This window comes from Ascaphus truei, chromosome 3, assembly GCF_040206685.1.
Source record: "Ascaphus truei isolate aAscTru1 chromosome 3, aAscTru1.hap1, whole genome shotgun sequence".
NCBI lineage: Eukaryota > Metazoa > Chordata > Amphibia > Anura > Ascaphidae > Ascaphus > Ascaphus truei.
The window spans coordinates 164,622,267-164,648,684 of NC_134485.1; the positions used below are offsets into that span (position 1 = coordinate 164,622,267).

General features: G+C 42.8%; 1 protein-coding gene across 12 annotated transcripts in view; it reads right to left on the reverse strand.

Moving 5' to 3' along the window:
- The window catches only part of CASK (calcium/calmodulin dependent serine protein kinase), a 569,868-nt gene extending 544,104 nt beyond the window's left edge, over positions 1-25,764 (reverse strand). For 8 of the 12 annotated variants that reach the window (XM_075589721.1, XM_075589718.1, XM_075589717.1 and 5 more), the window contains exon 1: positions 25,241-25,763. In XM_075589721.1, the coding sequence (XP_075445836.1) occupies positions 25,241-25,299 (59 nt within the window). In that variant the 5' untranslated portion in view covers positions 25,300-25,763. Of the gene's footprint in view, positions 1-25,240 lie in introns of all 12 variants that reach the window. The other 4 variants (XM_075589720.1, XM_075589712.1, XM_075589719.1 and 1 more) reach the window with 2 other exon arrangements.
- Positions 25,765-26,418: the final 654 nt, after the last annotated feature.

The following is a 26,418-nucleotide window of genomic DNA, read 5'->3' on the forward strand; positions in this document are numbered from 1 at the left end:
ACTAACCTACGCTGCTTATTGAGGCGTGCGGTAGCGAGGAGAAATGTGTGAGTATGCCTGCATGTGTGTCAGAGTGTCACAGATACACACCGACACGGAGCCAACGGGTGGCAGACAAAACGCTCCCCATTCACCAACACAATGCGGGCTCCCAAATATATCCCCGTTCTACCGTAGTCTTAATGGCTGTCAAATCTCAGGCCAATAGGAAGCCACATCAGCGCTTGTGGCTTCCTACTGGGCAGCCATAAAAATCCCTTTCAAAAACCAGGAAGTATTACCAGTAACTTCACCTAAAAGTATCTTAGGGTATCCCGAGAACGGAAAATAGTGTGTTTCTCGTTAATTAAGCACACTGCCTGTCCAGATAGCAATTGCTTTACCACAGACTCCATACCGCCACCTCCACTCCACCTAACAACCCCTCTACAGAAATGACTTACAGCCTTTAGTTTAAGTCATTCCTGTAGATGGCAGGGGGCGGGTGAGTAGCCCCCAGGGAGGTTGGGAGGTTTATAGCCCCTTTTGCCACAAGGGTAAATGCGTTGCCGAGGAATGCATTACTAGCCTCTCTGGTATTCATCTATTCAAGTTGGTTTAGGTTACCATTATATACATAGGCAAGCCAGGTGAAAAGCCAGCCTAGGGTAGGTGACAAATTGCCATTTATTTTTGGTGGTTGGGCAAATCTATAGATATTAGAATTAAGTGAATAGCAAGTTGGTGCTTATGGATAATTACCCGTTAATTTTTCATTTGAATGCTTATTTGTGTTTGCACTACTGCCAAAATATAACTGCGGAAATGCATGTTATTACTGTACTACTGTTCTGCTTTACCGCATGCATTAGTAAATAAGGCATTTAAAAATAAAAAAGTAAAAATCACAAAATAATGCCAACGCCAATTTTTAGTCAGTAAATCTAGGCCTTAGGGGCTTAATGTATATTCACTATAGTAGTCGATTGGGCTGTTTTCTAATGGAATTTAACCAATCAGCTACTCCGGCGCACATAGAATAAGCATCCATGTTCAAGTAGTTAGAACTGCGGATGAAATAAAAAAATCACAACTGGGATTTTTAAATCACCTACATATAATCAAAGTATGTACAGTACATCATAAATGTTCTTCTCCGGTCTCATGCTTTTAAACAAGGGATCAATACAGTCTAAAAATCAACTATACAAATACATTAATAAATAATATTTAGGTTGGTGCAATATCACAGCCAGAAAACAAGCATTTTGATAACCATATTCTTTTTTTCATTATAGCCATTTGGAAACAAATCCGACAGGCCCACGTGCAATTAAAGGAAAGCAGTTTGTAAATAGATATATATTTTTAATGAACTCAAAATAATTATCTGCAGATAAGTATATTTTCAATGCCTAGGGAAAATGTTTTCTACAGTAGCAAGCTGACCATTTTCTGTTTCAATATTTAGTCCATTATAGCAAAGTTTTTGTGGAATGCAATGAAAGGAACAGATGGAAAACTAAAGTTTGGTTTCAAATACGTAGCCAATATTTTCCCGTTAATTAAATGTTATCTGTCAGATACATTATTTACAATAGTATAATACTGTAGGGTACGATTGTAGATTATTCAAAACCAACTGGATTTCTCTATTATTACAGATGATATTGAAATATAGTTAGACAAACTTTATGGTTTCAATTCTGTGTAGGCACATACATGCAATCCCATAGAGCCTGTAAAGAGTTTACAAGTCTAATTGATTTCCCTAAACAAAATGTAACCATGCTAATGACAAGGGTCTTTCCTTTCTAGTATTTGAATTTCTTAGAGCCTTCCGAATGGAGAACCGTTCGTCAAACAATTGTTTTTTTTACCCTTATTCCACCCCGTCATCAGTGTCAATAAAGATTAGGGTATGGGTCAGAGCAGGGGTGCGCAAAGTTTTTTTTTCCTGCACCCCCCTACCTTTCTCGCGCCCCTCCTCTATCCGCTTGGCTCCGGCGTCAAATGCCGCTGCGGGGTCATGTGCTGTCACATTGCCATGGCAACATGACGTCACGTTACCCGTGGGTTGCAATGACACGATGGGTCACTGGAAGGCAAGTGAAGTTACAGAGGCTTCACACGGTCCACAGCATTTAATTTAAATGCCTTTGGGGTAGCGTGGGACCTCGGTAACCGCGCCCCTCCCCCCCAGAAAGTTTTGCGCCCCCCGCACCCCACTTTGCGCACCCCTGGGTCAGAGGGAGGATTTGCTTGTGCAAGAAGTGAAACAAAAAGGAGTAGTCAGAGGAAATTAAACTGCTTCCAAGTCTCAGCTAAGAATGTTTGCATTATAACTTGATTATATTTGGAAAAAACTCTTCTAGGTGTCAAATATAGGTAACACAAATGCGTGCATAACCCAGATGTAACTGGCACTCACTTTAGTCTAACGAGGTACTATCCATTTACTAAAATTGTTTCAATGTCATGCGTGAACTAAAATGTTAAAGACTTGGAAGGCAGATAGAATTTTGTTGGCAGCTCTGTGTCAGTGTATCTGTGACTCATCGCACACACATGGAAAGCACACTAATCCTAACATCACTGAGTGCAGGGACTAGCAGAGACCTGGAGCTCTCTGCCTTACTCCCTCACTCAGCCCTTGTGCGCCTCTGCCATCCGTTCTCTTCCCCACCCCACGCACTCCTCACTAAGCATCCGGTCAAAGTGTGCCCAACCCTGCGTCAACGTTGCGCTATTAAAGCAGGATCGGTCGAGCTGTTGCTGGTCGTGGCTGTGACGGTAGGGCTAGCTGGCATCACAAAACGGGGATGAAGCCCAGCTAGCTACCCTATCTATATCTATGTAACTTGGCCACCTTTGTAAGGCTTGTTTTGGCCAAATGTACTTTAAATATCTGGGGAAGAACAGGGAATGTGTAAATGTATTTCCAGGTCTGTAAGACTGTATTTTAAAGTCTGTATTTGTTATTCCCTGTAAATGCAATCCCACAGTTTATTGAATCAACATTGTTCTGTGGTGTGATTTGGGAGTCAGCCCATGTAAAAGTGTTAATTGGATTATGTGCACATTTGTAGGGATGGGTCCTTAGCACACCCTCTGGCTGTTGTGGCACCAACCTAATCCATGCTCTGATTGTCCAGCAGCTTCCTCCCATGCAAGGGATAGCCACAGAGGGCTATATATGGGGTGCTACTGGTCCGAGAATTGAGATCTACTTTCAGAGAGACACTCTGGGAAGGAGTGTGGAGATTCCCTCAGAGGACTATCTGAGAGACAGAGACATTCTGTAAAGGAGTTTGTATCTTACAGTGACCAGCTGGAGATATCTCAGAGGCTCTGCTGTGTGACCAGCCCTCTGAGATCCTGGACGAGAAGCGGACAGGACAAGCCTTCTTGAAGCAGGCCCCTGCACCTAGTGAGGCTAGGGTCTACTACGCAGGCCCCCAGTTGGTATTGTATTGTGTTTTGTACATCTTTGTTTGTCTGCTGGCGTGCCAGAATAAACCCCATTTTATTCTACAACTTTGTCCTGTCTGGTGCTAGTGATCCCGGTGATTTCGGTGTAAAAGTACTGGTCTCCCGTGACAGTGGCGTTGACCGATGGGTCGGGGGGGTACATTTTAGGCGTGTGGGCTTTTCCATCTCTGGTCTATGGATAGGAGCTGGAAACTGAAAGATTTGACATGGTCATGTAACATTTGGGGTTGCCATTTTTTGTGAATGGATATAAAGAATATCCTTAAGTACACATGCAATAAATTAAAGAAATGTCAGCATAAATTAAAAACATGCATAATTTGAAATGTATTTAAGCCAAAAGCTGAAACCAGAAAAGGAGGGGGCGTGAGGGGAGTTTAAATATTCAGACACTAATACATTTTTAAAAAAAATGTGTAAACAGGTAATAATTGTGGGTTTTTTTTTTTTTAAGTATCCATAAAAATTACAACAATACTTTAACTGGTGTAAAAGCATTTAAGAGACCTGGCCCACACTGCTCAAAATAGATGCAACGTACTCTATATCAGGGCTGCACAACATACGGCCTCTCCGTGCGGCCCGCAATGACTCCGGCCGAGCGCCTGTTAATTAAATAAATTTAAAAAAAAAAAAAAGTTTAAAAAAAATAGTTTAAAAAAATGGCGGCGATCCCCCCCCTCTTCCCCCTCCTCGTGCTCGAGTCGGCGGCGCGCAGGGGCAGCAGCATGAGGAGGACGTGGCAGCCGTGAGTCATTTATTTTTTTCAATAGCAATAGCCGGGGTTGGAGGTCAGAGCATGCCGGGGGCGGGGCTTAGTACCGGGGAGGATGTGCTGAGCTAAGGTGTGTCGGGCTGCTGCAGGGGTGGGAGTGAAAAACGGGCTGGGGGTGGGTGGGAGTGAAAAACGGGTTGGGGGTGGGTGGGAGTGAAAAACAGGTTGGGGGGGTGGGAGTGAAAAACGGGCTGGTGGTGGGGGGGGCAAATGGTCTGCTGTGGGGTGGGGCAAACAGAGTGGTGTGGATGGGGGGAGAAGGGATGGGGGAGAAGGGATGGGGGGAGAAGGTAGAGAGAGAGGGGGGAGAAGGGAGAGAGAGAGGGGGGAGAAGGGAGAGAGAGAGGGGGGAGAAGGGAGAGAAGGGAGAGAGAGAGGGGGGAGAAGGGAGAGAGAGAGGGGGAGAAGGGAGAGAGAGAGAGGGGGGAGAAGGGAGAGAGAGAGGGGGGGAGAAGGGAGAGAGGGGGGGAGAAGGGAGAGAGAGAGGGGGGAAGAAGGGAGAGAGGGGGGGAAGAAGGGAGAGAGAGGGGGCGAGAAGGGAGAGAGAGGGGGCGAGAAGGGAGAGAGAGGGGGCAGAAGGGAGAGAGGGGGGGAGAAGGGAGAGGGGGGGAGAGAGGGGGGAGAAGGGAGAGAGGGGGGAGAAGGGAGAGAGGGGGGAGAGGGGGGGAGAAGGGAGAGAGGGGGGGGAGAAGGGAGAGAGGGGGGGAGAAGGGAGAGAGGGGGGGAGAAGGGAGAGAGGGGGGGAAAAGGGAGAGAGGGGGGGAGAACGGAGAGAGGGGGGGAGAAAGGGGAGAGAGAGAGAAGAGGCAGAAGGGAGAGAGAGAGAAGAGGCAGAAGGGAGAGAGAGGGGGGAGAAGGGAGAGAGAGGGGGGAGAAGGGAGAGAGAGGGGGGGAGATGCGGGGAGTGGATGAGATGAGGAGGGGGAGGTGCGTGGAGTGGAAGAGATGAGTCACTGTCATCCACCCACCGCCATTCACCCAACTGTCATTCACCCACCCAGGCAGGCAGTCACATGTCTTTTGTTGAAAATATAAAAAATAAACCGGTTGCATTTTTTTTGTTTTTTTCTGTATCACAATAAGAAAACAGTTAAGTAAAAGTTGCGGGCTAAAAGATATTTTTTCGTGGTAGGTGCGCTATGGGTTCGGGGGGGGGCCCTGCTCCTTTCATTTGTCCCGGGCCCCATGATTTCTGTTGACGGCCCTGTGGGTGATGTGAGGTGCATGGGGGGAGAGGCTAATGGGTGATGGGAGGTGCAGGGGGGAGGGTGATGGGAGGTGCAGGGGGGAGAGGGTGATGGGAGGGGCAGGGGGTGATTTGAGGTGAATGGGGTGTGATTTGAGGTGCATGGGTGGTGATTTGAGGTACAAGGGGGGGTCATTGGAGGTGCCGGGGGGGGTCATTGGAGGTGCAAGGGGGGTGATTTGAGGTGTATGGGGGGTGATTTGAGGTGCATGGGGGGTGATTTGAGGTACAAGGGTGGGTGATTTGAGGTGCATGGGGGGTGATTTGAGGTGCAAGGGGGGTGATTTGAGGTACAAGGGTGGGTGATTTGAGGTGCAAGGAGGGAGAGTGATGTGAGGTGCAAGGGGGGTGATTTGAGGTGCAGGGGGGAGAGCGATGTGAGGTGCAAGGGGGGAGAGGGATGTGAGGTGAAGGGGGGGTGTGATGTGTGCGCTGTGCAGGGGGGCATTGTGTGTTTGATGTGGAGGGGGAGTATTATGTGTGTGGGTGAGGGGGAGAGATGGGGTTATGAGAGATAGATGGGGAGTATCGCAAAGGTTGATACTGAGGGGTTCTTGGGGAGATATGATGATGAGGTGCTGGAGGAGAGATGATGATGATGATGGTAATGGTGATTATTTTACCCGTGCGGCCCAATTTTTTTTCCCTTGGAGCAGTTCGGCCCTTTTCACTTTACGAGTTGTGCAGGCCTGCTCTATATGCATCCATTGCCTGGATGGAATAGAAATGCCCCAAAGTTGAATATGTAGATACAGTTTTACACTGTAATTGGCAACATGAACTATTTATAAGGTCACAAATAGAGCAGCACACTACATTATGATCAATCAAGCAAGAAACGAGAACAGCACTCTTCAAACAGTACAAATAGACTACTGAAGATATGTGAGGAAGTAGCTGCACTGTTAAGCCACTGGTTCAAGAACAAGGTTCCATTCGTAGTGACCAGTGGCAAATATATTTTTGCCCTCTTAATCAGTCAGCAGCAAATTAGGATGCACTTTTTAATTGGGGAAGCCATTTTCCTGTATTCTTTGTACACTGTCCATGCATACATTTTATTTTTTTAAGTCCCCATAAAACCAGACGACACTAAAAGACCATCCTCAAATAGATTGATTTTTGCTATTTTTATTTTTTTTTATTTTTTTTTATGAGCAACACGTTTTAGTGAAAAAAAATATTCTGTCAGACTTCTTTTTTCCAAACAAAAATGTTGATACCAGGAGATTTCACCAAGTTTCAGATAACAAGCAGATAACATGAAACAGATAGTTTCTTTGGATGAAATAAACATGCAATAAAGCTTCAAAGCTGCTTCAGCAGACACGAAGAATGAACTGTGTAATTACCAATTAGGTAACGGAGAAGAAAAGAATTAGATTTGCTTTAACACAAATTTGAATGCACTTTAATTTATGAAACGCTGAAAATACATGGTTATTATTTTGGCAACCACATGCCTACAGAGAAAGCAAAGCAACTTAATTGTAACTGTATCTCTGGTCACAACATAGCTACAGTATAGTAGATCCATGTGTTTGTGTCCCTTTCCTTTAAACCAGCGTTTCCCAAATGGGGTTCCGCGGACCCCTGGGGTTCAGCCTACGGACGGGTCGCCCGCACTCACTGTGCCGGATTACCCACTCAACCTTTCCCGAGCCCGCTGTTATGGCTCTCCCCCTCAACACCCCCTCCTGGCTCCCCGCCGCTTCCTTTGCCCCTGCCACCTCCGCAGGGCAGTATACCAGCCTCTCCTCCCGCCTAAGGAAGGCTGAGGGGTGCTGGGGGAGATGTATTGGGCGGTGGGGGTCTTTTAAAAATGTATTGGGGCACTGGAGGTCTTTTAAAAATCGCTGGTGTTCTGTGAGGTAAAATTAAGTGTTCTGCAAAAAATAATTAAATTTTTCACATGCGGCGCATTTTTTTTTTCATGTTCTACGCTAAAAATATTTAAGGGGTTCCATTCTGTTTTACAAAATATAAAAAAGGGTTCCACGACTAAATTTAATTGGGAAACACTGCTTTAAACAATTGACATACAACCCTTATATTAGTAAATACTACGAAGCGAGATGCCTTCGGCTGCGCTTATACTGCCGGTGACGTCACCTGTCGCGATGGTTATAATTTAAGTTTAGGCAACGTCGCTGGCTACAAGGCCGGTGACATCAGAAAGTGGGAAGGCAGAGGGACGGAGAAGCTCTCTCATTGGCCACAAGGGGAGACCGTCGCTGAAATAAATCAAACTACAGTGACTACCAGATTTTTGGTAGCGCGTGCACTATAAGCGCCAATGACGGCGATAATGCATTTGTTTTGACACAATGTCGCCGTCACTATAAGTGCAGCCCTAGGCTGCGCTTATAGTAATGGCCACGGCGACAGTCACCGTCCCTATAGCTTTTCCTGCACTCTGGTGCAGTAGACAGGAGAGGGCGACCGGGGGGTGTGGCAGAGGCTTGGCAGTGAGCGGCTCGCCCTCATTGGCTGAACCGCTCAAGTGCCGCTGACATCACGCACCGATCGCTGAAGTCAAAATTCGTTGACTTCCAGAGATCGCGACGTCAGCCATCGCACTCACTATGGGCACCCGCGACGGACAGCATGTACTTACTGCGGCGCTGCGCAACGTCGCAGTAGCCAGTACTATCAATGCAGCCTTAGAGACGTTGGTGACCGAAAGGCACATTTTCAACATTAGCACTAGGTACAATTAAATGTAGATGAATTATTAATCCTGCTTTTGAGTATTTCCATAAAAAAATAAAATCTTACCTGCCTAACAATATCCACTGCAATACAACCCCTATAATGCAGTTTACATGAAGAGATCTGGGCATAACCTTGAATGACCCGAACCTGACGAAGCATTGAGTTTCCGAAATGCGTTGTTCCGGGCACAATGTTGAGCCTCTGAGATTCTCTGCAGCCTCCGTAGTTTGTTCCACTATCCGGGATCCAGCCCTGCTATCCGGATGCGGTGAAAGGGACTCACTGTAACCGGAACTGTGAATCCAGCTACGGAGACCATCTTTAGTATTTTATATGCAAGTCTCAGATTTTATTATCATTTGCACCTTTTTAATCAATTGTACTGCCAGGCTGTCATCCTCCCTAGGTTTCTGCCGCGAGACACAACCAGTCACTGGACTGAAGACGCAGATATTTAATATACGGAGGAAAGCCTGTTGCAAGCACTGCCCATTTGGTCTTCACCCACACTAGCCCGTGTGAGTGTATTTTAGTGATCTCCTGACTTCACTGCTATCACCAGTGTGTCCACATTCCTCCTCCACACATCCTTCCCTCCCCGTCTCTCCCCTTTACCCCTTCCCCATACCAGCATTGCATCTCTCACCGTGGACCTTTGTGCTTTTTCCCTGCCTACCGGCTCATTATGAGCATACATCAGTTGCTCAGTCACCATATGACAACGAGAAGCATCAGGATCTGCACAAAAGACTACACTGAGTGATTTCTACTCTATTCTGATTTCTATTTGTATTCTGTGTGAGTATATTATTATATCTTAAATGATTTTATCATCCCTGGTAATACCGATATTATTTTGCTGACTCTGGGCAACCTTGTGCCTTTCTTCTGTTCACGGGTTCTCCATGTCGAGTACACTCCGAACATACCCAGTAACGGGAAGAAAAATATTTTAAGACAACGCTGAGGGATATTGCTCACACATGCCCGTGTGAGTACACAGTGTTTCACTATCCTCCATCTCCCACAGTACTGCAGATAGAGAAATCTGTCTAGTTACTCCAGGGCAAGCGGGTAAACTGTGGCTAAACAAGCCTATATAGTGAAGCTATGTAGCGGAGCTGTGAGCCTAATATAGAGGTACGTGCGGGGGTAGAATGGGTGCAGACCCTTGTCAATAGATATATTGCAGTGGCTGCCTTGGAATGTCCCGATTCCTTAATACGAACTGGTATGGAGTAGCAAGTAACTCACGATTGGTACCGGTCCCCCATCCCCCCGCGCCTCCTGGCTTAGGCCCAGGACATAGTGCACTCAGCATCGCTGAGCCGGGCTGAACAGATGCTCCAAGCCCTTGCATCTGTAATCAGCGCGGCTATAGTTTCTCCCTCCGCATGCTTGGTGATGCGTGCGGACGCTGAGAAACTTCCCCGAGACAAGCAAGTTTGAAATTTGCCGCTCGGGGAAGCGGAGGAGCGGTCACGTGACCGCTCCCATCCAATGGGGCTGCAGCCGGTCCGGCACTACCAGACAAGACAGAGGCAGCACAGAGGTGTGTGTGTATGTGTGTGTATGCATGTGCGCATGTGCACGTGTGTGCACGTGTATGTGTGGGCATGTGTGGGCATGTGTGGGCATGTGTGGGCATGTGTGTGCGCGCGCGTGAATATATTTATCAAAGTTGCACAATGTTAATAAATAATTTATTCTCACATGTCTTTTTTTTTTAATTTTTAAAATATTATATAATATACACACACATATACACACACACACAGGTTCCCCAGTGACACACAAACACACAGACCACTTCAAAGTGACACACACACACACACACTGACAGCGATACCCGCCTCCCAAGCGCGCTTGCTGTCTCCTCTGCCAGGACAGCAAAAAGCTCCTGGTAGAGCGAGCGGCAGCAAGCAAGAGCGAGCAGCAGCACCTACGTGCTTACTATGTCCCAGGCCTTAGCGTTGCACCCAGAGAGGGTGTCTGACTTCCCTCCTCGGCGTCCGTCCAATCGTGGTGCAAGATAGAAAAAATGAGCAGTACTGCCACTCCTAATCTAGATCAAAACTCACCAGTGGAGGAATATAAAAATAAATTATTGAACTACATAAAACGGATACATCCACAGACAAAAAAAGAGAACCTCCTCCCACGCGTACTGCAAGCTGACACTTTGGATACACTGTATGTTCTCTTGTTTTTCTTTTCGCATGCGCTCGTCCAAACTCCACCATTACCAAGGATCAGGGGACGATCCTTTCGATTGAGCAGCAGCACCACCAGGGCCAGTATTATTCATTATTTATCTACTTATTCACCACTCTTATTTTAGCTCTAACCCCTTTCAGGGGCCTCTATCTCATCCAGATATTTTTGAGGGAGCGCCACTGTTACCTACTTTTGCATAACCTTGAATGAGGAAGATTGTCCCTGGTTAAGGATAGCGCCTAAAAAACACTTCTGAGACAGTACCTTCCGCCCCCCAGATTACGTCAACTTTACTCTAGTAGCCTCAGGACTCTTCTGGCCAGCCAAAGAGAATGCTCCTTATCTGGTGGGCTTGCCCCATAATTTATTATTTCTGGGCTACACGTAATAGCTTCTAATGCATCTGGGTAAACCTGCTGATAATATTGGTCAAACCAATGATTTTAAGTTGCCAAACCCACTTCATACCAGTTGCTAGATGAGCCATTCCAGCGCATTGGAAAAAACCTACCGCACCATCCTCAGATCTCTTGACCAAGCTCATATGGCATATGCTGCTAATGAGAAACTAACCCATATGATTAATAATTCCATACAAAGGTTCCACTCCATTTGGTTTCCCTGGATACAAGATCATGAAAGTTAAACTCGCTCCTAATACTTACATTTATTGCATGGGGCATTAGCCACAGGCATTATCTACTAAAATACTCTAAGATTTTGAATTTGTCATTGGTTTCATTATTTTGTTTTTTATTATATACGTATTCTTTCATAGCCTCTCAGGGCAGAAGTGTAATTCTATGATTATTTATTTTCAAATAGCTGTATGGTATTAAAAGCTTTCTTCTAAATAACTCAGAACAGTAAAGTTAATTATTTAGGGGGGGGGGGGGGGCGGGAGAGAATGTTCATACTATAATATAAGCCAATACAGAAAATAAACCACCAACTGCTTAAAGATTCTACTGATAACATCCAAATGCCAATTGATTAAAAAAATTAACCAGTTCATATGAAAAGTATACTATATTCAATTATATATTATGGCTGTCTTAACCAATATATTCACATCAGCAGAACAGTTACAAGTTTATAGATTTATTGTTAATTATAGGCTAAAGCTGTAAAATTCCGGGCATTATTCATTTAGCAACGCCCAGAATTTGTGTCAGCTTGCCAAGTTTTTATTTCTAGCCAATCAGCATTTCCTTTGTTAGAACAGCTCTGAGACAGGGCAGGGGATTGGTCAGGAGGCAGCAGCCAGGTAGTGACTCCTCCCCTTCCTCCGTGCACAGAGCTCCACACCGGACACAGTAAGAGAGCGTATTTGTAGCTGCAAAGTAAGTGTCTGTCTTCAGTTTGTTTGTAGCTGCAGTGTGTGTGTGTGTGTGTGTGTGTGTGTGTGTGTGTGTCTACAGTGTGTGTGTATCGAGATGCAGAGTGTGTGCGCACACACAAACACACACACACACACACACACACACACACACACAGTGGGCAGTGTGTGTATATAGATAGCTGCAGTGTAAGTGTATATAGAGGTGCTTTAATGTAGTTACCATTTTATTTAAAAAAAAAAATCTATCTAACTGTACATAAGAGTCGATTATTTAAGAAAAAAGCCTACATTTAGCCTATAATAGTAATAATCCCTAAAGAACAGGGCATTACTGGCCAATAATGCCCTGGCTGGGTTAAAGTCCCTTGGCTTCGCCTCAGGCCTTCAACTCTTCCAGCCAGGGCATTATTGGCCAGTAATGCCCTGTTCTTCGGGGATAATTACTTAAATCTCTCTCTATATACAATATATATCTAAATATATTTAAAAAAAAAAAAAAAAAAAAAAAAACCCCAAACTGCCATGGTGAAATACATAACAAAATAGCTTATGGTCAATAATTTTTTTTTCAAAAAAACAGATGTACCCTTCAAGAGTTGATATAAAAATAGAGCTCATCGTGAACCGAAGAAGGCATCTGTCTAGGTTCTCAAGATTGACCCTGTCGCTCGCGTAGCCTCGGTGAGTGCAGCCAATCCGGTAGCTATGGTCACGGCAGCAGAAATAGAGACTTTGCGTATACTTTTTGGGAGGACTGGAGAGTCTCACCCAGCACCTCTCATGATCTGAACAAAAACGCAGCACATAAATACATATATAATTTATAAACAGTATTTATTGAAGTTTCCTTTTATTGTATTTATAGTTATCCGATTTGAAATGTAAAATAAATGATTCTACCAAAACAAAAATGTGGTTTGGCCTTCTTAAATGTAGAGATGATATTACTTGTCTCATTTGGAAAGTTTCCGCGAAATCTTTTTCTCTTCTACTACTTAGGCTACGCTTATAGTGCCGGCGACGGCAGGCTACTGTCGCTGGGAAAATCAAATTCAAATGACTTCCAGCGATTGCGGCCAAGCAGTCGCTCTGTCGTGTCTCGCTTACTATAAGCGCACACAACGGCGGCAACGCATTTGTTTTGACGCAACGTTGCATCTTCCACGCAACTGCATGGGGGGGGGAGATGGGAATTTATCTTCAGTTCCTATTTCTTTCTTGCCGCTTCCATATCATGATGCTTTTGTGATGTCACAACTTCGTGTGCCACACATGGACTATGCACATCTACAACTCTCCAGGAACAAGTGGCTGCTGCATTTTATTTTTAATTCCTATTTTATCGTTATTAATTCCTCCTCCAGGTGCATTCATCTATATAAATCACACAGTTGCTTCCAACTGATTCTCGCTTAGGGATATATAGAAATATTTCATTTTAATGTGTTTAAAAGGATACACACCTGGTATTTGTGGCAAAATGGATTTGTAATATTACTTTGATCAACTTTTTTCATAAGATTAAATGTAAGGTATTTTTCATACTATATTTTTGTAAAGTAATGGTTACAAGAGAGCTTCAGAGAAAGACCTTAAACATCACATTGATTAGGAGGGCAGTTTGAAGATCCAGTCTCAAAATAATAGACAGGAAAAAAGGCAGAATTCTATCTACCCTTTCAATAAAATCTATTTAACCAGATTTGCAGAGAGAATCTCATGTCATGGCAAGTCTAAATGGGGGACCAAAATGTATTCAAAGTTAGAAGCAGAATCCTTAATCGAGGGTGGGATTAGTCTGTTTACATAAATTATTCAGAGAAGAGGCAGGCAGCAGCAAAGTGATACAAATGTGTATGTTGTTATCTCACACACACACACACACACAAAAAAACACAGGTCAACCAGTGCAGTCCAACTCCCGTTGAATCCAATGAGAAATCAGCAGATCTGCTTTGGTTAATAAACAAGATCATTACATAATATATTACATCAATTTACCAAGATACAAGACCAGTAAATAAGCCAAAACACACATTTTTATGGAGGCAGAATGTGTAGGAAAAATAAATAATAAAGCACAGGAGACTTTTGGTTGTAATGACATCCCCCGTCAATGGCTGTGTAGCAGTTATAGAAACACACTCGTGGGTGTGTTTGCAGCCATGGTTGATCCACTGCTTGATGAAGGCCTCCAAGGATCTTCCATCAAATTTTCTAATTTCATTCTCACTCCATCTTACTTTTGGCCAGTCGAGTGTCATCTTTGTCCAACAATGGTGGTTTCTTCTTTTGATATATCTGGTCCACTAACATTTTAATTTCTTCAGACTTATTGGGTTCGAAACTCATTAATTATTTTTCCTCTCTTCAGTTAATACCCAGAATACATCTCTCCATACATCTTTGCATTGTCAGAAGCTTCTGCATTATCTTCACATTTAGGTTCCAAGTTTCACGTCCATACGTTAGCACTGGCAGAATAAACCTAAAACGTTTTTTTTTCTTTTCTTGAGGCACATAGGAAGGTTCCCTTGAAATATGTAAACACATAAGGAGACAAAGAGTCCTCCTGAAAAGATCCTCATTAGCTGCACAGCATAGGGGGCTGGCGCTTTCGTGCGTCAGCATGACGTCATCGTGTTGACGTCATGGAGGAGGAAGTAGCGGGTGCAACGGGTGAGATCGTTCTGAACAGGGTGGTAGCTGCGGGTTGCTTACCGCAATAGTTATATGGGGCGCAGTGTATTATATACTGTCTGGATCAGTCCTGCTATTCATCTCAAGTATATCTTGGAGTGTTTTGACCTTTTGGTTTGCCTAATGGCATAGCAAAACTTGCACTGTAATACTCTCCACCCTGAGTTAAAGAGACGGGATAGATATTTGTATTTTGTCATCAACTCATTGATTTTGTCTCAATCACTACGATCTATTCACCTGTTTAAGGATCTATTTTGAGACCAATTTGGAATTATCCATGGTTATCCGTAGATTGGTTGTCACCCGCTACATATATGTTTTAATTGTTTTAAAGAAAGTTTAGAGTGTGTGTTATATATTATGTGTCACTTTGGTTAATCAATAAAATATTTATTATTTTTGCCATCTGGCTTTTAGTGGCAATTGCCCTTCCACAGTGCTGGGAGCGATTGCTTACCTGTACCACACAGCTAATTAAAATACTCATATAGTGGGTATTCAAACCCTGCTCAATATTCCTAGCTTTGCTGTGCAGCTAATGAGGATCTTTTCAGGAGGACTCTTTGTCTCCTTATGTGTTTATGTATGTCAGCATTATCCTCTTTGCACCAGCAGGAATTATAATATGCTTTATAATTATATCTATATTATGGTGAGCGGTATCTCACAAGTTATGTATCCCTTGAAATATGGTCTGGTTTTATCAAAATGTGCTCCATCCCATCTTCATACTCCTATTGATTTCATTCAAAAGGTTCCCTACCATCAGGCCAAGGTATGCAGTCAGACTTTTTTTTTTTTGTTTAGTTCTATTCCCGTTATTTCAATCATTACAGATTTGACGTTGGTTGATCACTTTCGTATTGCTGAGATTGATACGGTGGCCCACATCCTTATTTGCTTCAGCAAGTGGTCTTCTGGACTTTTGGCATCAATAACAATATCATCCTCAAGACAGTAGATGACTCAAATATTCATCATTTGCTTTGGATTCCTTTTTCCTCCCAATCAAATGTCTTCAACAATTTTTCACGTGATGCAGTGAAAAGATTTGGTGACATGGTGTCTTCCTGCTCCATTTCCCTGCTGATCCTGCTTGTATCTTCATGTAATGTAATGGTTGATGTGGCACTCTCGTAAATGTTTTTTATAATCTCAATGTACACTTCTGCAACCTTTTGTATTCTTAAAGCATCTAGGATTGCTGAGGTGTAAACAGAATCAAATGCTTTTTCGTAATGTTCGAATCCTAAACCGAGTGGTAGATCGTATTCATTACTTAGGGAAATCACTTCTTGTACGACATGGATGTTTTTCATGGTATTGTATCCACTGCAAAATTTTCAAGCTGGGCAAACTCTGGGGTATGTTTTAGTAGATAAAGGAGTATCTTTGTAACAATCTTGTAAGTGATTGGAAATAGAGAGATTGGTCTGTAGTTCTTGAGGTATTCTTTGTATCCCTTCTTGTGGATGAGGATAACTATGGTATTACTCTATTGCTCTTGAATTTTCCTGTTAAAGCAGCATTTAGTTTTGCAAAGATTTTTTCTACTTCTTTCAAGATATATTTTGCAATTCCATTTTTCGGGGGGCCTTCCCATTCTTCATGAATTTTATTGCTTTTGCCCCTTCTGGAAGGACACATGGTACATCATTGGTGGTTTCTACTCGCTTGTCCTCTGCTGGATTATGCCTTGTGTTAGCGTATAATTTAATGTAGAAGTCCTTAACTCTCTTTATAAGTGCACAATCTTTTATGGTTGATACATTCTTGAGTGCAAGGATTTCCCAACCGCAAGTCGCGGCTTTGTCTTCTGTACGCTTTTGTTACCTTCAATAGTTCTTCACCATAACACCTTTACATTTTCTGAGTGTCTAGCTCAGCATATTCAATTCTTATTCTTCTTGGGATTGCTTCGTTTCTTATCGTCTCATCCTTAATTGTTTTGTCGCCAATATTTTTTTTGCTATTTTAAACTACTGTGACGGTAGGGGCAACTGGCATCACAAAACTGAAATAAAGCCCAGCTAAGCTACCCCTAAATCCATGTAACTTGGCCATCTATGTAAAGCTTATTTTGTCCAAATGTACTTTAATATCTGGGGGAGAACACGGAATGTATAATGCATTAAGAAGGTACTCCAAAGCACTTTATTCCCTGGGGTGGGGTTACCAAAGCTCTGCACTGATTGGCTGATCCCTAGAAGATGTTATGATATTCTGGGGCTTGAAGTTCATCTATCTGCCAATACAATACTATTGGAAGAGGTGCAGTACTACAATTCCCAGAAGACCCTGTAGAGAAGGAAGATCAAATGACAAATAGCAACCTTAGGCCTAGCTTATACCAAAAACAGCAGACCGTGCGAAGCTGTGCACCTCAAATACAAATTGCAACAATGCAATGTATGTTTACATACAAAACCACAGGGCGGCAGACAGAACAGACCTGAGATTTTGTTTCCAGCAGGCGACGGCCGCGTAGGATTGCCAGGTGGCTTGTGCAAAAATACTGGACACAATAGTAAGATGCAGAGCCACCCCCCCCCCCCCCGAATACATATAACAAATACTCCCATGCCCCCGAATATATAAATGTATGTCCCACGCCGAGGTGTCTGATGCTGACGCGCGCCGGGCATCCCTCTCGCACCGGCGGAAGATGAGCCCAGCTGACTTCCGGCGCTGACGTCAGAGGACCCGGCGCGTGTCAGCATCCTCAGTGTGGGACAGACAGGGAAATAATGTGAAGGAATAGGAGCCAGCGTTCCTATGCAATGCTCACAGGGAACAGTCATGCAGTACAAACAATTCATTGCTTCCAAATCATACAGCACAATGTAGTTATATCCTTGCCACTAGTAACCCTTAAAGCCACTCTTTGTGGACTCCCACTAACCTCTGTTTAAGGTATATTTTATATGGGTGTCACAGGCCATGGGTAAAGTGCAAATAGGAAAAAGGAAACTCACAAGTCTCTTGAGATCCAGGTGCTGTAGGGCGTGCTCCTACCGGGTTGGTATACAATGCAGAAGTTTCTTGGGTGGCGGTGCAGCTGCCTTTGAAAAATCGTGGGACCAAAATTGCAAGTATACTGGGTACAAAACGTTTTATTAGCACATAAAAAACAGCAACAGACAAACTGATGCGTTTCAGCCGCCAAGGGCCTTTGTCAAAGAGTAAAGTATTTACAAGACACTTAAAAATATATATTTTATGTTTGACACACACTTTTTTCTTCAAGCACAGGGTACTGCGATGGGGACTTCTTTTGCCCCATCGTATGCAAATTTATTTATGGGGTTATGGGGTTTTGGGAGAGCACGCACATTTATGGCACCAATAACTCACTTTCCTGTACCATACAAATGGAGGTATACAGGAAAGTCAATTCACGGAATACTTTTCTTAGATCAGACAGCAGTCATCCCAAGCCCTTGATAAAAGGTATACCTAAGGGCCAGTTTCTTAGGTTAAGGAGGCTATGCTCTACAGACGAGACGTTCAGACATCACTCTGATAATTTAAAACAAAGATTTATGGAAAGGGGGTATGATGAAGTTACCATAGATGACGCTTACCAACATTCATTAAGTTTAAAACGTGATGATCTTATTGCCTCCTGTGGTAGTAGGCCAGGCAACCCTAAAAAAACATTTGGCGCCCCTAAAAAAACACTTGTTGGAACTAAATATAAGGATGAGGATACATCACCTTATTTTGTGACTAAATTCAGTAACCAGGCCCAACAAGTGAAAGACATCATTCGTAAACATTGGGAAGTTTTGAGTTTGGATGCCGACCTGCTTCCATTTGTCAAAAATGGTCCAAAGGTAGTTTTCAAAAGGGCCAAAACATTGGCCAATTATCTTTCCCCTAGTCTCTTTTCATCGAAAGCCAGTCCTATACTAGAAAAAACCAAGGGCTTTTTTAGACGTGGGACATGTAGGATATGCAAATTTGCTCAACCCACAAAATCTCTTGAAGTTAAAAAACTGAGTAAACCACATGTTATAAAGACATTTATTAATTGTAATACACAATTCGTAATTTATTACATTTGGTGTAAATGTAATAAAGGCTATGTAGGTCGTACCATCAGGCCTCTTAAACAACGTATGATGGAACATGTGAGATTCATTAAGAACAAAGATTTGAAACATCCTGTTTCTAAACATTTTGTAGAATGTCCCCACGGTGGCCTTAATTTTAAATTTATTGCTATCGAGCATATAGGTGCCAATATACGTGGGGGGGATAGATTAAATGCTCTGAATAAGAGATAGATGTTCTGGATGTTCTCTTTGGATACAATGGCCCCAGTGGGCATCAATGTCGACTGGGAACTCCAACATTTTTTACATTAAGCTAAGTTTTCTTGTTTTTTCAACGTATTTCTTTTCTTTCCCTTTCCATTCCCTCGTTCCTTCCATTCCCTCGTTCCTCCCCTCCCTTCTTCCCCTCCCCCCCACCCCCTTCTTTCCTCCCCCCCCTCTTCTTTCCCCTCTCCCTCCCTCCCCCTTTTATCCTTCTTCCCCACGTTCCCTTGCCCCCCTCCCTTCCGCCTTTCCATCCCCCTCCCCCCCCCCATATTCTCCCCTTTCCCTCCCTCCCCCCTTTTTCCCCCTCCTCTCTCTTCCCCCCCCCCCCTCTTCATTTTGGTTCACCCTTTCTTTCTTTCTTCTTCTCTCTTCTTCTCTTCTCTTTTATCCATGACTTACATATATGTTTATTATATACAGTCAGACATGCATATAGAAATAATTATGGGGTTTATAAGGTCCAATGTGTATGTGCGGTGGTTTGCTAATTTAAAACCATCAATAAATGATAGGTATATCTGTTTATCCATTACTTGCAATTTGTCCAGAAATATTTATTAAGTCCTTTTATATCTATAGACCTATGTATTATAAGGTTTATGACAAGATATGAATTAATGATATAAACAATCTTTCTAGTTAATCTTATTTGTAATATATTGTGATGATTCAACATTCAGCCCAGTTGTTTTTAACATTTCAAATCACTTCATGTTTGGAGTGACTTTTAGTGTCACACAGTTCATTCTGACACATAGTTAAGGGAGCTCAACATTGCTTGGTTTTGTTTGGAGTTTAATCCCTTTTGAATATATAATGTGGGAGGTATTCATTTATGCAACTTTCCATTGCACTGTGTGTTTTTATAATACTCGTCTGTTCACTGCCTCTGTTTGTGCACCATTGGTTCCAGCAGCCCAACTGTTAAGCGAAAGTGTAAACAAATCAAAGGCTTTTTCATTGGTGGCTCAGCCGTCACGTCAGAGGGGAGTTGAAGTTTCTGTGTCCCCGTGTGATTCCTGCTTAGTTGAGAGATAGCAGCTGTGTTCAATGTAGCAAATACTTTGCGTCCCTGTCAGAGGGGGGCGGGATGATTTTCATAGGCAGAGGGAGCCGATACGTCACAAAAAGAGGCGGGAACAGGAGGTATTTAAATTTTAAGTGTCCTGTAAATACTTTACTCTTTCACAAAGGCCCTTGGCGGCTGAAACGCGTCAGAGTTTGTCTGTTGCTGTTTTTTATGTGCTAATAAAACGTTTTGTACCCAGCATACTTGCAATTTTGGTCCCACGATTTTTCAAAGGCAGCTGCACCGCCACCCAAGAAACTTCTGCATTGTAGACAGGGAAAGAAGCCTGCAGCGGGGGAGAGCCGGACATGGCGGCAACTGCTCTGTCTGGCGACCGACCGGCAAGCCCCCCCTCCCCCTCCCGCGCATTCGGAGAGAGTTAAATACTGGACACATACATGTCCGGTATTACCTTTCATTTTATACCGGGGGCAGGGAGAGAGCGCAGGGGGGCGGGGCAGAGCGAGGGAGAGAGTGCCCGATGCTCAAGTGAGCTCTGCACATACCGATTCAGGCGATGGGTGGTGCGGTTGAGACACGACCATCGTTTGAAAATACATTTTTTTATATTTTCAAAACGCGGTCGCGCCATCGTACTCCTGTGTGCGCACGCACTAGGGGCAGCCTCTATGGATCCTTGAACTCGCACACAGTATGATCTCAGCCAATTTAGCTATAGGAGTTTGTAAATTGTAAATCCTGTCATTTCCGGAGTAATGAAAACTCCCAGTGAACCAGTCCTGCTGCAGTTCTCTCAGGCAAATCTACAGTATGTGCTCTGTCAAGACTACAATATTCCTTTACAGTGAGGTCTAGTAAAATATCCAGCTGTAGTACATAAGAACAAATACGCACATTTAGGAAAACAATGTATTTTTTCAAGGTGTTGTCCACATTTACCAGAAATGTTTTTATATCTGGTTTCAAAAAGGACTTCGAGTAGTAGCTACAGCAGACTTGTGTCTTATATGCCTACTGGCAGTCCTACATATTTCTGCATCTTAAAGCTGCAGTTACTAATACATTTTTATTATTAAAAAATAATTATTATTAATATATATATATATTTAAAAAATTACCAGATGTAGGTCCGGAAAACAGAGACCGCACACAGCCAGGGAGGTACAAAAACACTGTATTCATAAGTACATGGCACTGCATCCAACGTTTCGGTCATCAGAACGTGACCTTCCTCAGGGACGTGAAGTGAATGAGTGCCAGTGAAACACCATAAATACCCACATCAATCAATAAACAATTACACTCACCCGTGTAGGAACCCCAAAGCCCGCGAAAACCAGTAGCCAAGCACTTTAGAGACTTAAAGCATTCATTGGCAACGTTTCGGTGTATGCCAATCTTACAGGTCCCGATGCCCGTGCAAGGTGGGGACAAAAACAGACTTTTGCTGCAGAATGAGGCTAGGTTAATTTTTGAACTCAAGACTGTTGTACCTTTTGGTTTAAACAATTAAACTGCATGAAGAACTGTATGAAATCCTGTGCCACCGTCAGGTACAACACTAATCAAATTTCCAACAATATGGCTTTTTTGCAAGGTCCAAATAGAAACCATCTAACAAGCATATTTCGATAAGTAAGGTAACAGAATGTGTTAAAAACCAATGATGAAAAAAATAGTCAGGCCTCCTCTGCTTAATCTTTACTTTAGACCACTTTATGTCTGGATTACACTTGAAGGAATGTTGTTGAGCCTAAATGTCACCAGAAAACCAACACTGTCAATCAAACATATTTTGTACCTTGGAAAAGGTATAAAAAGGCAAAGGAATCATGTTTAGTTTGGCCCTAAAGTTACTATTTACCCATTTTTAGAAAACATTTAACAAGCAAATCCCACCACCACCACAACAAAAAAATGTTTACTAATATATCTGTTCTTTTTGTGCACTGTTTTTGTTTACTATATAGGCTTGAGGAAAGTTTAAAAATACAGTAATTTAAAAAAGGTACGTGTAAATTAAGACACTGCGGTTTAATAAATCAATAAATGTTCTCTTAAAAATGATTAAGCATGAAATGAAATTAGTCAAAATATAAATGGGTTATATGATCATAACAAGACAAAAATAATATTGTACAGTACAGCAAACGCTTGTTATTTTTTAATATCTTTGTCTTAATGTACGCAACCAAAACTACATTACAAAATGGTACAGTGATACATAAAAAAAAATCTGAATATCTACTCAACATTTCAGTTGGTTATGGACAAAACTGTATAACTAATGCCAACCAGGGCAAAACAAAAAATATAAAAATTAAGTCAGAAGGATATACACAGTACAACATTTCAAAACACCAATATGTTTTGTGGTGAACATTGAATTTCAAAGCATGCTTCATGAAATACGTTTATTCCCCTGTCAGTCCATTCTACCATAACAGTTCAACACCAGACCTTGGTTGTCTAGGTGAAAAAGGATACATTAAGATGACTAGAAGGATGTCACCAGTGATCAAGAGTGTCAGATTCTGTTCTTGAAATCCACCTCACCCCGCCTCCAGTGCAATTACACAGATGTGCAGCTTAACCACATTACCAGATCTGATTCCCTGTCACATCCTCCAAGAAACTTTGTGACCAAAGAAATAAACAGCTCAAATGCTTTGTAGAGCAAACCGCCACACAGATTTGATGCAAGAACTAAACATTGCTTTAACTGCTATTGCATAAGAATCCTGAGGCCATGCTCCTTCCTGCTATCTGTGACTATTTTTCCACAATATGTACTGAAATAATTACAATCACTCAACGTCTAAGGAGTCAACCACAAACACAACATGTATATATAACCACCTATTTGAAATGGTGACTGTATATTTCAGTGTATATTTACTGATAAAATATTCCCAAATACAGAAGAGATGCCAGAATTAATGAGATGTACACGTCTTATTTAAAAATCTAAATAAACATTGGGTATAATTATAGTACAGTACAAATGAAGAGATGAGTGATCTCAAGTTACATCTGGTAAATGAAGTCCACTCACCTACAACACCAACATATGGATATGATTGGCACGGTTTATCATCAAACTTGACATAAAACAATTGTGCCTTTACTTTAGTCTTCCTGTATTTTTGCTATCCAGTTGCGTTCAGCGCATTATATCTTGATAAACAATGGCTGGTTGCAGCAATTGACATGTGGATCATCCAGACACAATCCTGCACTTCACAGTATAATGTGAATTACAGGACTTTGTAATGCATGTTCTATGTAACCACATACACTAAAGCGCTACAACCAAGCAGCTGTTCTTTGATCTCACATCAGTGCACCTCAATAACCTTGAATGACTAATTTTACTACACTTATCAGTTACAGAACAGATCCAGCATCATACAAACTAATAAAATGTTAATAAGGTTGAATACAATCACACTCCCCACCATATTTCTATTTGAAAATGACATCACCCAAATAACTGTGCAAAAACCAACCACTATGACACTCACTTATAGCAATAATTTATTAGGAAATACTACAGAAATATTTAGGAATCTGGCATGTGCAATAGGTAGAACAATTTCAAGACCCGTTGGTGTCCATTTTATGTGACTTCGGTAAAGTTATGCCTTGGGTAATACTTTTTTTATTGTATGCTCCTCACAGCAGGAATTGACGTTACACTTCTTGAACCAAAAGGTGTGGTTTTGTCGCTAGCGCACTGGCCTCTTTGATCATTATTCAATTCCAATCTTCCAAAATATATCTGAAACCTTCATGAGTAAACTGAATAAGGGCCTTTAAACAGAAAATATAGATTTAAGTCATATGGTGCTTATTCACACTTGTAATAAAGCAAATGCCCTTCAACCACGGCCTTTGAAACAATGATTCAAAGACCAAAAAGGTTATTTTATTTCTCCAAACATCAACAAATAGATTGCTTCCTCTTCAAGGGGTGGGCAGGGAGCAGGGGTGGACTTGTGTCTATCATATGCAATGTATTGTGCAAATTGTAAGGTCAGCATAATACTTAAATCACGCAACGAAAAGCATATTGTCAGTAAACGGACATCTCCATAAAAATCCTAGTGTTATTGTCCAAGAGAAGAAGCATTTGATAGTCACTGGTTAGAACAGAACAGAGTTTGTCCTACACTGCATATGCATATAGTATACCAGGAAATTTGCTAAACTGTGTGTACTGTATATACACAATACGTAAATCCAAAACATAATGGATGCAAAAAGGGAGTATAATGGAAATGGTATGATGTTTAGATAATCCCCATAGAGTTGTGCTCTTGGGGTTTACGCAACATCCAATACTAGTTAAAAATGTGCCATATTTGTCAACACAACAGTAAAAGGTGCATTTCATTCAAAGCTTTATGTGACTAAAATCGGACAAATGTGAGTGCAGTTGAGGAAGGTTTACAGGATCTAAAGAGTGTGATCTTTGTGCCAGCTTCAGTGCTGGCAAGGAAAGATTATCAGATTAACCAGTTCATTGCTTTAGAGGCCTAAATATAATATTAAACGTGTGGCACATGGAAATGCATTGATCGCAGCAATAGATATTAACCAGATTCACGTTTATATTGTCAGCAGACCAATTAAAATCAAACGGTAGTGATAATAGCAGAGGAAACCATGCACACCAAGACACATAGGGTGCTGGAACGCTTATGTGTAATACTTCAAAATTAATGGCTATTTAAGGATTACTTTGCAAACCCAAACAGCTGCAAAACAGAAGTGAGAATGTGCTGCGATTATCAAAGCACCAATTCACAACAGTGATCTGCTTTCAGCAATGCAAGCAAACCCATCCACAGCACGGACTATGCAATGCTTGAACCCACGAGCCTGGCTGTCAAGGCACTTATGTTCTGAAAGCTACAGGAATGCCATCTTATCAAAAGGATAGCCTAAGCCAGCCCTGACGTTGCACATCTGACTTCACATAGTGCCTATTGCAGTTTCCCTAATGCCAGTCTATTGCTATGGGACATCTGCAAGCCTCTGCCTCTTAAACCAAAAACATATGGTAGATAAAGCAAACCATAATTTATGTTTAATAGGACTAACAACATAAAATGCAAGTAATACAGTTATTACCCACAGTGAAAATGAGCTGGCATATTTCCACTTAGGAGTTCTGCATGCCTGATGCATGCCAGATAGATAGATAGGTGTGTGTGTGTGTGTGTGTGTGTGTGTGTGTGTGTGTGTGTGTGTGTGTTACACACACACACACACGTGTGAATATATATATATATCTATCTCGCCCACCAATATCCATGCCTGAGGAAGAATGCACATTTTAGTGTGCCATTATACATACATGAAAATATGACACATATGGCTATCATAAAATACAGGCACAGCCACAACTTACTTCCCAATCACCTCACAGAGCTCATACACATCTTCAAACAGCACGTCGTCGTCGGCCATGGTCCCGAGAGGTTTGAATTAAACCACAAAAGCAAAGAAATGTTACGTCCAGCCGAGATATAAAATCCTTGGGTGTGTGAAACAATCCTTCACGATGATGTATAGGTGGGGAAAGGGATAGGTGACACCCAGTGTCCCCCTTTCATCAACGGACTGTGGCGAGCGGCCGCTCTACATAGCAGGGCCGCCACCTAGGAGCATTCCGCCATCCCCATATAAAACCGAGCGCCTCCCGGCGCCAACACAGAACCGAGCGCCGACCGCGCCTCGAGATGCCGGCCGCGCGCGCTCGCGCTCCCGGTACTTGCTTTTCAATGACCGTGTCCGTTTCAAAGGTACCGTGTCCCAGATTTCAAATCTGACGTCGGGTCGCGCGCATGCGCGCACCACACAGCTCTGTTCTCTGTCTCAAGGCCGGGACGGGCACAAACGCGCGCATGTGTACCCTCCAGGGCTGACGTCAGGTCGGGCGGCGCGCGCGCTCCCACTGCGTACCCCTGTGGAACCGAGATGTCCGCCGCGCGCGCGCTCTCGTTGAGGGTCTCGCGCACGCTTGAGACAGAGAGCAGAGGGACACACACACACACACACACACACACACACACACACACACACACACACACACACACACACACACACACACACACACACACACACACACACACACACACACACACACACACACACACACACACACACACACACACACACACACACACACACACACACACACACACTAATATTTCCATTATATATATATATACACACACACAGTATATATAAAGGAAACTTGAAAGTCTAATGTAATTTGCTGAGGTGCTGCAAACGAGTCAGGTTTAGGAGCATTTGAATAGTACATTTGTGCAATGTCACAAAGTGTATTCCCCAGTTGCTAGTGTATGACTTTTGGGCCAATGGCACAATTAAATAAGAGGCTGCGTGAAAGACGTACAGGAGCCAATGAAAAAAACATGTTAAAGCCGAGTGGGAGGACATGACATCCAGAAAAAGAAACCAATGACTAAGGAAAAAGAGAGTAGCAGCCGAGGAGGCCTATAGTGGACACAGCTTTTATAAACCATGAGCTCTGAACGCCATTTATCAGTTGTGGGTCATAGT